Raw genomic sequence first — 15,487 nt, 5'->3', positions numbered from 1 at the left:
ATGCAAACGGCAAGGACGAGACACAAAGTTAAAACGCTACGAATTACGGATGGATAAAAGAGCTGCGAGGTGGTGAAAAGTACACGATTGAGAGAATACGCGTCCCAAAGGAAACAGCAGAAGAGCAAAAATTTGTTAAATCGATAGCAAGCGTCATGAAGCACAGAGAAATATATTATCTAATAACATAGTCAAGAACTTGAAATCAGTATTTCCACAAATGAATATTTAGCAATTAAATAATTAAATATATTTATTTAGCACATATAAGTTTGTAATAATTTCTTTTTTTTTACATTCAATTTCTCTGAAGCACACAGAATACGCGACGGAAAATCACAATACGTTGCAACCCCAAAAAAGACAATGTTCGTTCTAAGCGGCGGCCCTGTACAACTTTTGTATGTGAGCAATAGGCGGTAAACGGTTAGAAAACGGTTAAAAACGACCAGTTTGAAGATATTTCGCTGAGCATGCGCAAAGAGAGTACACACAAATCTAAGGGTTGTTATTATGTGTTGAAAAAGTAAAGCTCCCACGATTTTCACCTCAACAAGGTAAGTTGAATAATCAGTGTTTGGTCGATATAAGTTAGCTTCTGAGGGCCGACATCATTTCAGACCAAAACATTTGAACCTGTGGATCATTCATCAAGGCTTGTTTCTTTTTACTTAATACTATATTAAGTATATCTGCATTTTTATATCTTTCTCGACATAAATTTTTTGAATCTAAAGATTCAGCATCATGATCCCCCGGTTCGTCAAATGTCTCCAGGTCCACTGCTGAGGAAGAAAGAATCGCAACTTGCGCTGACATTATGATTTTAGTGACTGATTAATATAGTCAAATAAATATAAAAGCACTTACCTCTTTTACTCTTGCTGTTTGTTTCTGTTTTCAAGCGTTCTACACGTTTTTGGTAAGGTTTCCGTAGTTTCTGTATTTCCCTTACTGTTGGCATAGGTGTTACCCTGCTGCGTTTATTAGCTATGGTGATTAAGCCAGAGTCATTGTGCAAAGTTTCTGGGACTTCTTGTTGTAAGCGTCGTTTTACGTGTAGATTTAAGCGCTCCTTGATGTTGCACTTTCCCAATGCAGCTGATGATTCCAATTTTATAACTTGAAGGTTTTCGGGCAGCTCGGCCGACATTGTACAACATATGTTTAGCGATTCCAAGCAAATGTCTAACCGATCTGGCAACCTCCGGCCTATATATCTTGCATGGTACGTAGCACATGCGAGGTTGATTCCCTGTGACGTCACAAGCAAAACCAGTTGGGTACTTTAAACTTAATGCAAGAAAATAGAGCACAGTATAAATCGAAATACTATCACATATATGCGAACGTATATATTTATTTAACACCTTTCGTTTCTATCTGTATCGTAGTAGTCCGCCTACTTCCTGTACCACATTTGTAGAGTCTTCATGCGCTTGACCTTCTTCTGAAGCTGCAAGACACCATACATGAGAGCTTCAGCCGTAGGAGGGCAGCCAGGCACGTAAATATCGACGGGGATTATTCGATCGCAGCCTCGCACAACAGAATATGAGTAATGATAGTAACCGCCGCCATTAGCACAGCTTCCCATCGAAATGACCCAACGTGGTTCCGGCATCTGGTCGTAAACCTTGCGCAGAGCTGGCGCCATTTTATTGGTCAGCGTTCCAGCGACAATGATAACATCGGCCTGGCGTGGTGATGCTCGGAATACTACGCCATAACGATCCATATCATATCTGCAATAAATGCATATGTTCAAAAAATAAGTTGCAGCCCTTGGATCGGATCTTACCGTGGTGCTGCAATATGCATCATTTCGACGGCGCAGCACGCCAGGCCAAATGTCAGTGGCCAAATTGAACCCTTGCGGCCCCAGTTGAGCAGATCATCTAGCCTGGCTAGCGACCACTCGGCCATGCTGGACTGCTTGGTGCCGAAAGGAGAATAACCCTTCTTTGGTAGCGAATTATTAGTATCAACGACAGGCATCGTCTGTTGTTGTCGCACCAGTAAGTGGCTCATCGGAGCTGTGAGAGACACAGTTTTGTTGCATGACGCATTCGCTGTGATTCGGGTCGCATTTAGTAGTTTAGCGAACGTCGGCGCACCAATATGTCGCAACATTTTCAATCTCTTCAATAGAATTTGTCCAATTCTTTTATGTAATTTGCAAACTAAACCAGGGCTGCAAGGGCACTTTCTTCTTCTTTAAAAAAGTAAACAAAATGTGCCATTCAGTGTGACCATCGGATTATCACACTGGAAATTGAGGAACCGTATTATTTTGGTATTATATAGTATATAATAAAATTTATCGGTCCACCATCTTGAATTTTCGTAAATTTTCTGGCAGCGCTGGCCATACGTTTTCTGCGACATCAACGGGGTTCCATGTAAAATTGTTAAATCAACATAAATAAAGTGATTAATTCCACAAGTAAATGTTAAAAAGTGCTTATAAATTAACAATCCAGCAAGTTATCAATAATTCATCGCACCAAATACCCATGAAGTTGGAAATATCAACGTTCAAGTAGCAGCATACATATGTAGTATATAATATAACATTTCTGCTTGCTCGCGTCGTCGTCGACAGAAAATTTGTTGCATTGGTATTGGTGTATCGGTTAACTAGCCAGGCAGCCCATAACAAATACTGCGTGTGTGAGAGAGCGAGAGAGAGAAAAGGTACTCCACTGGGCAGTGTTTGCATTCAGTTTGTGTTTTTTCCAGTGTGTACATACTATGTACATGCCAATGTAAGAGTCGACGCAAGCTAAGGACCATTTGAGCCTTGTATTCTTGAGTTATGAGTGTCGCTGCAATGACTATGGACGATCAGAGACCCTTAATGAACAATTACGATAAAATGTCTACAAAATATGATTCGAATTTGCATATGCTCAGCAGTGGCAGTGGAGGGGGTGGCGTAGTTGCTGGGAGCAACGGTAATGCCGCCGGTGTCGCTGCCGCTTGTAGCAACAGTGGCCCTTCTGGCCCCGCATCGCCAACGCCATCGGGCTCTGAGGAGCTGCCAACGTCACTTCAACAGCAACAACAACATCATCATCACCACCACCATCATCATCATCATTCGACATCAACACAAGCGCAGCAAACACAGGAGCCACAACTACCGCAACAACAGCCTAGCAGACATCATCATCACCAGCAACAACAACAACAACTGCAGCAGCACCAACAACAACATCAAAAACAACAGCAAGAACATGATGTTGCTGTGGCCGACGCTGCCGTCGCCGCCGCAGCCGAACAGCGACGTCTGCTCGAAGGTATTAAATTATTATTTACGAAAACATACAAATGAAAATTCAACATATTGTGTAAACGTACTAAATGATATATCTTATATTACGTACACATATGTATATATTGTATTCCTTTAAAAAATTCATCATAACAAAAGTCAGTGTACATACGTGTGACATTTCCAGTTTCGTTGATTTTTGTTTTGTTTTTCACTTTTTGTGTCTTAAGGAGAGTATTTGAATTTCAAATTTCACCACTAGTTATGTATTAATGAAGCGTGCTCAATTGATTGAGTTGGTCAATTCGGTAATTTGAGCATTATTGTATAGTAAATAATGTCTTTAGGTATTATACTACACTGTAAACATTACAACCTACGTTTGAGTTTTTGTGCAAAAAGAACTATGAAAAACACTAAAAAGAACTCCACGTGCCGTGTGCTCTGTTGTTATTGGTTTTTGCAAAAATAAATTTGAATAAAAGCGAACACTCGAATATAATATAACATTTAGCGTTTGGCGATAGATATCAATACTCGAATTTACAATTTTAACACAGCAAACATATAAAATAAAATATATTCAAATAATTGAATAAGAAATAAGTGCGTGCAAATTGAACTTATAAAATTACAAAAATAAAATATGTTAAATGTAATTAAAGATCATTCAATGATCAGTGTGTGTGTAGTGCATTGAACAGTTGTAATATTTATCAAATCCATAATATATTAAAAATAAAATTAAATATTCATTAAAATAGTGCAATAAACGAAAAGATCTTAAGTCGGTTCTTTCCATCACGTCTCGTATTCTCCGACTTTATCGACATCGTGGTCGACATCGTTATCATCATCGTCTTCGCTTTAAACGTTTCTAGAGTGTGTACAGTTTGCGTTATGGCCACTTTTGTTGCCAACGTTGATCAAGTTAACTACGTGCCTTTCTTATTTTGCCTATTTCTCCCCATGCTCTCTTCTTTACAACCGTAAATCCCAACAAGTGGAAAGCAAAAAATCTATGAATTAAATCTCAAAGAAGTATCCAACAAAATTACAAATTTCCTTTCTTGTGTGAAATGTTAATTGAAAATGTAAAGAACTTCATCAGTGCTGAAACAAAACCCTGTATATAAAAAATATGCATCATAAAATAAATATAAATAAATCAAATTACAAATTATTCAGTTTTTATCAGTGTTCAGATATTAAACAATAATAAATCTAAAACGCTACCATTAAAATAATTCGGCAAATTTTCCGAAAACAGTATCTCAAGCTGGCAAGTGACCTAAATGTAAGATCCCACTTATTTAGCTTCATTGTCAAATTGCAAAAAAAAATGTTATAAAACATTAACACTTCAAACACCAATGATTTCCACAAAGTTTCATCCTCATGTTAAGTCTTTACTATTAGCCAGCCTGCAGCTAAAAATTTATGAACTTGCTATGAATGTGAAGCACAAGAAATAATAGTCAGTTTAAACGGGATGCATGAAATGCCAGCTTATGCTATGGATGTCTCGAATCTGGACTTTAGCAAATTTAAAAATTATTGACTATTTCATGTTATCTTAACATTTCTGTTTTTATCTGGGCCGAAAATGTATTCGATCCAAGTAATTATCCCTATAACTTCTGGTTGAGTAAACAGTCTCAAGTATATTTCTATAGTTTCAATACAAAATAATTTAATTAATTAAATTATTTTCCCAATTGTATAAACATTATATACTTAGTTCAATGTGAATTAGAAAATAAACAAAATTTCAACATTTTTTGGTGGTTAAAGTGACATAGAGCAAGCGTTTTGTTAGTATATGTAGATAGTTCTGTTGTATTACTATTCTTATAAATATTTTCAGGCAATGCAGCCATTTTTATTTTTTAATGTTTTGACTTACGAACGTAACTCAATGCCAGTTTGGAAATGTCGATCTAATATGTACTTACACATTTACTGACGATCAATGTCGGATTAAAGTCGAATTATGTAGAATTATCAAACGCTGAAATAAACGGATAAACGGATAATATATATGCAAAAGATAAATTCTAAATCCCCATAAAAGTTATTAAACTCTGCTTATGCATTAAAAGAGTATTTAATGAAAAATAATTTGAATAATAATGTTTTGAAAACAAAGTGCGCGCGTTGAGTTTTTTGCAAGTGTTTTTCTGAATGTCTTTCAGTTTTGCCACAAAAATTTCATAGTTTGTTGATTTCACAGTGTCTGCCAAAAAGCAATGAAATGCAAAGTCAAATGCAAGTTAAGAAAGCAAAGTTACAGTGCAAGCCAGTGATGTGCAAATGCTGCAGCAAACATAGGAGAAGCATGCAAAAGAGTAATACAAGAAATAACGTGTGCCTGTGCAACGTTCGTGATAACTACGAAACCAGCTTCAAGAGAGGTCCAATGGACCATATCATCTACGGCGTCATCACAACAACAGCAACTTCAACTTCAAGAGCGCAACAACAAACAAAAATGTGTCGAACTAACACGAATGAGTGCAATGCATTGGTATGAATTCGTATTAAGTTCATTAAAAAAAAATATAAGCAAATATGTATCATATCTACGTACAAACTACAAGTGAATATACATTCGCATCACTTCAAGTTGATCAATTTTTTGTGACCTTTAACAAAACTTGCTTTGGACTCTTATTTCTTCTAAATCGATTATTGATCCTATCCCCGTTAATTTTCCAGACCCTTTATTAAAAATGTCATGTTTGCTTTTTATTACTTTATTCTTCTGGCATGGTCGTCTAATCAGATGAGATTGAAAACCTCAAAATGGAACAAGCTCGATTGGGGTTACAATGTGCTGATGCACAGCGACGAGAAAAAATACATGCGTCGATTGGCTAATAAGGAACAAGAATTTCAAGACTATGTGGTAAGCATATAGATGCAATATAAAAAAAATTTCAATATTATACAGCTAATACTGATAATGTTTAAATACCCGCAACAAATTTTCGCGACACACATTTTTATACTACGGTAATAGTAGAATAGAAGGCTAATTTGGGCGGGCAGGAAATCTATGTAACAGACAGAAGAAGCCATATCCAAAATAAAAAAAAATATAAATATTCTAAATCATTCTCGACAGTCAAGACCATATAGTCAACTCCTGTCGTGCCTTACTGTCTGTTTGAACGCCCACTTTCGCCTGCTAAAATTTGATAAAATCGAATAGCAAACGTCGTTTAAAACCTAACATAATAGAAAATTAAAAAATAATGTTAGAAAAATAGAGTTGACTTGTGGTTTGATTTTTAAATGAATAGCAAAACATCCAAACATTACAATGCATATATTTTTGTGTAAATTATAAACAAGTACATTATTAAGTCGCATCTGCCTACTTTTTACTTGAAAATCGATAGTAAATTTTTTTAAATTAATTGTAAAGTTTTTGTGACTCACAGACTACCAATATATTTTTTTTTAACATACAATAGAAACGTATCTTAAATTATTACAGTCCTGAAGCACACAGTTGCTCTGCCTACATATTGTACTGTAGAATTTATTCTAAAAATAAAATAATTATTATGGGTGTTAGTTGTGGATTAAAAACGGTTTGAAAATTTTTTATTTTTATTTTAACAGAGCCAAATTGCTGAGTACAAGGCGCAGCAGGCACCCACAGCTTTGGCTCTTCGCACTGCTCTGCTTGATCCAGCTGTCAATCTACTTTTTGAACGTCTCAAAAAAGAGCTTAAGGCTACCAAAGCAAAGCTGGAAGAAACACAAAATGAGCTCTCTGCTTGGAAGTTTACGCCTGATTCGAATACAGGAAAACGATTAATGGCTAAGTGTCGGCTATTGTATCAGGAAAATGAAGAATTGGGTAAAATGACATCAAACGGACGCCTGGCGAAATTGGAATCTGAATTAGCTATGCAAAAAAGCTTCAGTGAAGAAGTTAAGAAGTCGCAGTCAGGTAATTAAATGCAGTCAATGATATTTTTTAGAGCTTTTAACTAATTAACTACATTTTTGGTGCGTAGAGCTGGATGACTTCTTGCAAGAATTGGATGAAGATGTGGAAGGTATGCAAAGCACAATATTATTTCTTCAACAAGAATTGAAGACGACACGCGATCGGATTCATACGCTTGAGAAAGAAAATACACAACTCCGACAAACGAGCAACAGTCCAAAAGAAACCAACGATATTGCCACAATGGCAGGGACTGCGGCCACCAATGGCCAAGGCGCAAGCAACAGCAACCAGTTTCAAACCATTAGCAGCAATCTGTTGCATTCAAATGATGAGAATGTTGTACAAGAGACATCCGTGCTAGCGACCACAAGCGCTGTTATTTACTATAACGGCATTAACAATGATAAACAAGCTACGGTCCCAGAGATCCTAACTCTCGACGAAAGCAATACTAGTAGAAATGGAGCTGCCGCACGATTGGCGCGAAAACGTAATTACGAAGAGGAAGGTGCTCCGGCTTCGTGTGTCATTGAGGCACCTGTAGTGCCGACAATAAGAGAAATAAGCACGCCACGTACTTTGCCGCCCAAGAAGTCTAAGCTTCGCGGTTTAGTTACCAGACGGAACTCACAACTTGAGGACGAACAACAAGCATTAAATACTGTTACAGCGACTCCGCTTGCCATGGACCATATGGTTTTGAATGTGGTTCCAGAGGAATCTACTTTAACAACAACATCAGTGACAACAAATACTGTTGATCCAGCGACACCTGCTCCTGAAGATTCTCGTGAAGCCCCAACAACGACACCAGCTCGTATTTTGACGAGACGTAGATCGGTGCGAATGCAACAAAACGGTACAAGTGGCATTGATTATTGAGCGAGCAGTTTTTTTTTATAAAGCCTGCTTATTTGTATTTATGACATCAGAAGATTAACAATTCGTATTTCGATATAAGCATAATATTTTGAGAATTGAGATTCAAGAGAGACTTCATGTTTATTACATATATAAATACAAATATATATATATGTATATATATATATATTCTTTTTTATTTTTATAGTATATTATAGTTTTTAATGCCTCTGTATAAGGCATACAAGGACTATTCATATATAAATATATATATATGTATACATCTAAATTTCGGAAAATTTATTAATCTTGACAAAATACAAATTTATCAAATTAATTCAATTGAAACATTTAAGTAAAATAGCAGCTGAACAGCTATCTGATCGAACCCACAATCGAAGTATAACTAAATTATCGTTTTATTATTGATTTAAGGCATTTATTGTAAACGAAAAAGTTGTAATGAAAAATTACAACTTATGTTAAAATAAATTTGTTAAGCGTAACAAAATTTGAAATAAACAACCAACCTTTTGCTTTAGCTTTTATTATTTAATTCATTACTTTTGTTGTATTATTTATTTTCAAACTATCTTGACGTTGCGTTCTTGCAACATAATATTAAAGTTTACTTTATTTGAGAGTATATTTTAATATTCGAATAGTTTAGGCTTTTTATGTTTAAAAGAAAGTAGCGACCCGTGACCGCTTCGCGAATCAAAAAATTAAAAAACCTATTCTTTTATTAATTTTTTTATTTCAATAATTAATATTACTGCAAAGTATTATAATACACAATATTTTGTAATTTGCCATCAGTACAATGTATAGTCAAGACGGCTTATAGAGGTGCCCATGTGAAAATACTGGATTCTCCAAATTTATGCCACACACTTGTAGAGACTACCTTGTGACTTGTTAATTGCCATGGAAAATGCAAGACGAATCAGAAATTGCTGAAAATTGGTACTCGGGAAATAAAAGCATGTTCACCATCGTTAATTTCTTTCAAAATCATCGATACGATCAGCGTCTTGCAAATTCACGCGTGTCGGTTGTTGTTGATCTTGTATTGCTCAACGCGATTTTGATGTGCAAAAAACCAAGACAAATATATATGTACATACAAAATTTTAATCTTTGGCGTTGTGAACAGTTCCGTCGATAAAATCAAACGCAATTTTATTCGACATTTTCAAATAAATTGTAACTGAAGTTTTGTCTAATCAAATAGAATTTAGGTAAATATAGACACACAAACGATTTATGGGTATGGCGGTTGCACCTGCTTCCAAAAATGTATCTAATATATGTACTCCTTTAAACCCTCTCTGCATCCATCAAAAACACTAAATCCAAATCGGATGTGTGTGGCAATCGTAATCGTGTGGTAAGCGTAATTTTAAAGCTAGAGTCGCGAATTTTAATATATATTATAATAACTATAGTAGTTATGATTTCTGTTATTAAAGAAATACTTTTGGGCAAACACGCCTACTTACTAGGGGTCTTAGTTGCTTTAGATGACAATCTGGTATATTGTGCCGCCTATGGTATATTTTGAATGCGGTACTATATCAATATACCAAATATACTATTTGGAAGTATATACTATTGGTATATTTTTAGTATTTTTGTATATTTTGAGAAAAATATCGCAAAATATATTTCTTTTATTCAAAATGGGTAGCGGGTATCTCACAGTCGAGTACACTCGACTGTAGCTTTCTTACTTGTTTTGGTACTGATATCGGCAAAGCGATCATCTGGAAACATATACTAACTTTAAAAACAATGATAAGAAGCGTGTGGAAGCACGCATTTCATTAAACGCTATTTTCATATGAGCAAAATAAATGATTTATGGTTAAGAAACACACTCGTCAAAAATTTTCACAGCGGCATTTCGTTCCGCAGTTCCCAGCACAAAACAAATAAAGGGTATTGGAATATATGGATGTCAAGTCAGCTGTTAATAAATTATTCGAAAAGTGTAACTTTATTTTTTATTCATTAATACTTATTTCCGCTTTACATCATTATAAGCTACTCTCTCTGCAACGATCGTCTTGTTGATTTTCTTTAAACATGAATATGATCGTTAGAGAGCGATGATGATGATGCAGAACGGAAATAAGTTGACTCAATTAATGAATAAGAAGTGAAACTTATAGAAAGAATTTATTAAATTGCTATTTTTTGGTTCATTTGTTTTTATTGCCTTTGATATTCTTCTTACCAAACTTTGTTTACTTTTGCGCCCCTAATCAGCTGTTCGCGTGATGTGACTTTGGTGTTAACACTTCCATAGAACCGCATCACTTAGTGTAAATTGTATAAATGATAAACGTTCTTAGTGCCTCAAGATCGTCGCAACTTTGGCGACACTTATTGATGCAAATATATTAGACGTACAAACATTTTTATTTTTCCTTTTTAAGCGAGGTTCTCAGATGCGTGAAATACAAAATAAGCCAAAAAAAATCAATGTTGCCGATTAATTATCAGAACTTTTTTAAATTTCTTGACGGCCAAGACGCTGATTATCCGTTTATACACAGTGGGGGTTGTTGGAGGCGAGGTTGGAGACAGTCCACTATTGCTAAAAGTTTGTGAAGTCAAAAAAGTCTTGTTACCTATTCTTCGAAAGTTCAGTCTATATTATTTTTGCTAGTCTTTGCTAGCTCATACGCTCGCAAAGCCGACAACATTGGCAGTGACATTCATGCGTCAAACTACGTGCACCACAGCATCAAGAGAAACCAGGCAAAGATGTAAAGGGCACTTATCCAGAAAGAGTGACCCTTAACGATATTGCAAGCGTTAAAAACACATAAAGTTGAAATTAATTGTAGTAGTTAAATTTAGTTATATAATGATAACTAAAATTATAACTTACCTAAAACTAAAAAAGAAAAAAAAGGCAATTTAGTAGTTATTAAAATAAAAAACAAAAAGTTAAAGTCAAGCAGTTCAGTAAAATTAACATAAAAATTAATTAAATGACTGGTTAAGACGAACAGAACCATACAATTACTACTAAAATACATGTGCACAAGAATGCTCCGCTTTCATTTGTGCAAAGTAATCCGATCTCAACCAACGATCTAAGAACACGAACTCTTGTTCTTCTAAACGCATGTTTGCGACGGATTATTAAAGCGTTGCACAGATGGTACTTACCAAAACGAAGAAACATAAAAGAGTCCTGTCGCCATTTCGGGATTTTGGTATTTCACAAATAAACATTTACATAATTCGATTTCTTGATTCATTAAGATTCAACATTGAAACAATTTCGCAAAACTTTATCAAGTTTCAAACTTTAACACAATTTTCACAATGCTGTTTAGTTTATCTTTTCTTTTTTTAGTTGTTATTTATTTAGTAACCACTGGCATTCGTTCTTATTCATTCAACACTTGTTACACCATCAAATGGCCCACAAGCAATGTTAAAAACTATGTAGATATGTAAGTATGTTTTGTAGTACTCTGTCATTTCGTCTGGCCAGCAGTTTAACATCTTTCATCCTTATTGGTGTTCACGATCTTCAGTAACTTTTAATTTTCCAAAATTTTCATTTTCACTCTCCTTTAGTGACTTTAACATTCTTAAGACTTTAATTTTCCCCTTCACCTCTATTATGATCATCTCACATTCACACCTAATTCCTCGGGTACTTCTCTTTCTGGCAATTTTCTTAAATCTTTATGTGCATATTTGTAATTTCGTTTATTGGTTAAGCACTTCAAAATAGATCTGCCACCCCTTTTATACCCGCTACCCATAGGGTAGAAGGGTATTATAACTTTGTGCCGACAGGAAATGTATGTAACAGGTAGAAGGAGGCATCTCCGACCCTATAAAGTATATATATTCTTGATCAGCATCAACAGCCGAGACGATCTAGCCATGTCCGTCTGTCCGTATGAACACCTAGATCACCATACTTTTGTATGGGCAAAAACGTCTACTTACTAGGGGTCTTAGTTGCTTTGGCCGACAATCTGGTATATTGTGCTGTCTATGGTAAATTTTGAATGCGGTACTATTTAGTATTTTTGCAGTATATTTGGTATATTTTGAGAATAATACCGCAAAATATATTGCTTTTATTCAAAATGGGTAGGGGGTATCTCACAGTCGAGTACACTCGACTGTAGCTTTCTTACATGTTTGGTCTTAAATTGGTTTGATGCTTCTCTTCGCTTCTAAGTAATACAAAATCTCTTTGTTCAAGTACCTTTGCCTTATTTTGATCAAATCAGACTTTGTCATAGACTGCAGTAGCTAAAACATTCTTTTCAGCTTGTGGCCACAAACGTAAGATCAACCTCATCTGCAGTGTCACTAGATGGAAGCAATCCTAAAAGACGTGCTACCTTTCCCAATAATAAGAGGACTTGCCAATGTCACACGGTTAGTTGTACAATTGATTGCTAAGCGCACCTCTCCCAGAACATCCAATCAGTTTCTGAGGATTTGGACGAATTTCACCAGCACTAGTACCGAATCGTAAATACTGAACCGATGTTTTTAAGAAAGAACTCTTCTTCTGTCAACAAGAACAATTTCTGATCTTTTAAACGCCTCATATTGTATTATCATGATATCATCCATATAGTCGATAGCATAAGAATGCGCTAAATCTAGGAAGGAATTTGGAAATATTCACTGCCCATATCTAAGCATGTGAAATAATTAATTCTTCAAAGTCTATTTATTTGATCCTGTATAAGTGGAATCGAGTATTTATCGGAAATAATATTTAAATATAGCTCTCTTTAATCAACACAAAACCAATCCGAACCATTTTTTAACCAATAATTTAGGGCTTGCATAAAGTTATCTTATTATATTGCATTTCAACAGCTCATCATTTTTTTGAACTAAATTTCGCTCGCATGAAATTTATCTTTATGACCATCTGTGAACTTTTTTTTGGATTAATTGATCTTATTTTCATCCGCCAACTCTAAACTTAATATATAGAATATATTTTTTAAACTATGTACATATGTAATTTGCCAACAATGAGTTTAGTTTTATTTTATCTGGTTCTTTAAGTTCAGTATCAATATCGGTTGGTTCATTACCTGTACATAAATTAATTATTTTAATTCTAGTAAATTTAAATTGATTTGATGAAATAGAAATATCAAAATCCTTGTTTAATATTTCACGACTAATGACAATATCGCATCATCGTCCACTATATAGAACAATATCTCAATAAAATGATAATCACTTTTTACTTCAAATTTGTATAGTAATACATATTCCGTTATTGCGTATGCCTTCTAACATAAAAAATATTTTTCAATCTTTTACTATAGAACTTAGTACTTAGCTATTCTTTCATCCGTAAGCATTTTGCTCCGCAATCATATGTAAATTCAAAAATTTGGCCTCTATCTTAGGTACTGCAAGGCTGCACAGCTTCACTCGGGTTTCTCGGATAAAAGACTTCTTTCAGCTTCCTTCTGTGTAGTTTTGGGTTAATATGTGACCCATGTCTTTCATAGTCATTCTTGTTCCTCAACGCCATTGTTTCGTTTATTAAAAGCGAAAACTTTTAAATCGGACTGCAAATTGCCTCTGGTTTGAGCATCATCATTAAAACTTACCATCAATGCAAGAGTTACAGATACAGAAATTTCTGGAGCCATTTCTTCGATAGTTCTGTCATAATGAACTGCAAGACATTCGCTTTGTCAATATATATAGAAACATAGCTGATAGTGTTTCCATAGTGTCTAAGCGTTGTATAAACAATTCTTTAAATGCTATTGGGAAGCGCTACACTCTAAAGATGAACTTAAATCCACTCCCAACGGGGTTTCTCTTAAAATTCAACAGTAGTTCACTAAGGCGCCAGAAGGAAGTTGTACCGATTTCTTTAACATATTCATATTTAATAAAACACACCCTACCATTCAAACAAGTTGTTCCTCGTCCTTTCGTTTATTTTTTGTTTTATTTTCTCCCTCGTTTAATTGCCGGATGAGGAGCAGCCATTGTTGTGGTGGACAACGAATGGGAGATTGGGATCTCTTGGCTGTTCTCGTTCCTATCTGTTTTTTTATTTCTTTAAAAAGCTCAGCTTTTGCACTGTTTACATTTATCCGTTGGTGGTGTGTTTTGCCGTCAGAGTTCAGTTGAGATGTATCGATGAAGATATCAATTTGCGCGGACTGCGTAAAACCAGGGAAGTCCATAATAACAGGCAAAAAAAAAAATATTTTTACATCCGATATATTTAAATCGATAGGTGACGCTAAAGTTGCGGAGCTATCTTGTCACACATGACAACGATGACATATCATTGAATGGTACTATATATCGATATATCGATTGCGAAACAACGTCATTAAAACAGCTGTTGTCCATTGTATCTATATTTTAAACATTAAGTGCTGAGTTAAAATTTAACTCTTATGAAATTAATATAAATTCGGGATTCGGGCTATTTTGGCATTACTTAACTTATGTTCAACATTTCAAATTCTTTGATTGTTCGTTACGAACGTTTGTCTAATCATGTGTGTCAACAGTAATGAGTCATACAAAGCTCCAAGCTTAACTATAACGGATTTTTTTAAATCATAAGCACTAATAGTCTGATCAGGAAGTACTAAATAGATTGTGATAAGTTAGATCATACTGTGGTACCAAAAAATTATAAAGATTCTCAGAAAATTTCAAAACTAACCAATGAAAAAATACATTTAATTTCGAATAATAGTAACCTATTTTTATTTTCTTCCCATAAAATGTATATTAACCTAAAATGTGTTCATAGTTTTATGTTTCGCGAAAAAAAAATCTCAGGTTAAAAATTGAGATAATAGCTAATAAGTGTTTATAATTTGTATGTTTGACGAAAGAGAAGATCGAAGCCTGAAAAGAAAGATAATATGTAGGTAAGAAAATTTGTAATATCTTCATGTTTGAGCATGTAATCCGATTTTTTCTGTTTACCTCTCTTTATAAGGTCGTCGAATACTACTTCTACCTGTTTACATGCAGGCTTTACTAACTAAACTGTAAGGGTGTGTATTGTATATACATACATACGTATGTACATATGTAATTATATTCACATACTGGTTTTGGTCTAGTGTTGAGCCTTTTCCCAAGTAGTAAGGAGAATTGTTCTAAAATGAGGATTAACAGTGTTGAGAACAGACGTGATGAATATACGCATTAATAAATAAAAATTGTGGTATGTTTCTTCAGACATATTTACCAATATGTACATATGTACGTATATGCACAATTCACACATTCATGTGTCTGCAAACTTCCCTACATACAATTCAACTTATCGATACATGTATTTTCATGATCTTGTTAAGAAATACATACACACATATACA

The 15,487-nt window shown here is 34.7% G+C and overlaps 3 protein-coding genes across 4 annotated transcripts; 1 reads left to right on the top strand and 2 right to left on the bottom strand.

Annotated features, from left to right (window-relative positions):
- Positions 1-296: 296 nt before the first annotated feature.
- Positions 297-1,189, bottom strand: LOC117566356 (uncharacterized). Of its 2 annotated transcripts, none has more exons than XM_034245843.2 (2): positions 871-1,189; positions 297-812 (listed from the first exon to the last, which is right to left on the bottom strand). In XM_034245843.2, the coding sequence occupies exons 1-2, from the start codon at positions 1,151-1,153 to the stop codon at positions 592-594; spliced, it is 504 nt and encodes a 167-aa protein (XP_034101734.1). In that variant the 5' UTR covers positions 1,154-1,189; the 3' UTR covers positions 297-591. The 2 variants fall into 2 exon arrangements, with proteins under 2 accessions (XP_034101734.1, XP_034101735.1); XM_034245844.2 differs by having other exon boundaries at positions 297-785.
- Positions 1,190-1,320: 131 nt separating this feature from the next.
- LOC117566355 (NADH-quinone oxidoreductase subunit B 2-like) lies at positions 1,321-2,217 on the bottom strand. The gene is made up of 2 exons (XM_034245842.2): positions 1,802-2,217; positions 1,321-1,745 (listed from the first exon to the last, which is right to left on the bottom strand). The coding sequence occupies exons 1-2, from the start codon at positions 2,131-2,133 to the stop codon at positions 1,403-1,405; spliced, it is 675 nt and encodes a 224-aa protein (XP_034101733.1). The 5' UTR covers positions 2,134-2,217; the 3' UTR covers positions 1,321-1,402.
- A 132-nt stretch (positions 2,218-2,349) lies between these two features.
- On the top strand, positions 2,350-8,638 carry LOC117566354 (pre-mRNA-splicing regulator female-lethal(2)D). Its single transcript, XM_034245841.2, is given in 5 exon segments — positions 2,350-3,302; positions 6,063-6,138; positions 6,140-6,185; positions 6,908-7,241; positions 7,309-8,638. Coding segments are annotated over 5 exon segments (1,758 nt in total). The 5' UTR covers positions 2,350-2,818; the 3' UTR covers positions 8,127-8,638.
- The last annotated feature ends 6,849 nt before the right edge of the window (positions 8,639-15,487 follow it).

This window comes from Drosophila albomicans, chromosome 3, assembly GCF_009650485.2.
Source record: "Drosophila albomicans strain 15112-1751.03 chromosome 3, ASM965048v2, whole genome shotgun sequence".
Lineage (NCBI taxonomy): Eukaryota > Metazoa > Arthropoda > Insecta > Diptera > Drosophilidae > Drosophila > Drosophila albomicans.
The sequence above is the reverse complement of the archived record's forward strand: the minus strand, read 5'-3'. Positions and strand labels throughout refer to the sequence as shown.

What these genes read in the sequence shown, in the direction of transcription:
- LOC117566356 (XM_034245843.2), bottom strand. Translation starts at nt 1,153, where the DNA reads ATGTCGGCCGAGCTGCCCGAAAACCTTCAAGTTATAAAATTGGAATCA. An exon ending in AAACAGCAAGAGTAAAAGAG is followed by an intron (nt 813 to 870) that starts GTAAGTGCTTTT and finishes TCATAATGTCAG; the next exon opens with CGCAAGTTGCGATTCTTTCT.
- LOC117566355 (XM_034245842.2), bottom strand. Translation starts at nt 2,133, where the DNA reads ATGTTGCGACATATTGGTGCGCCGACGTTCGCTAAACTACTAAATGCG. An exon ending in ATGCATATTGCAGCACCACG is followed by an intron (nt 1,746 to 1,801) that starts GTAAGATCCGAT and finishes CATTTATTGCAG; the next exon opens with ATATGATATGGATCGTTATG.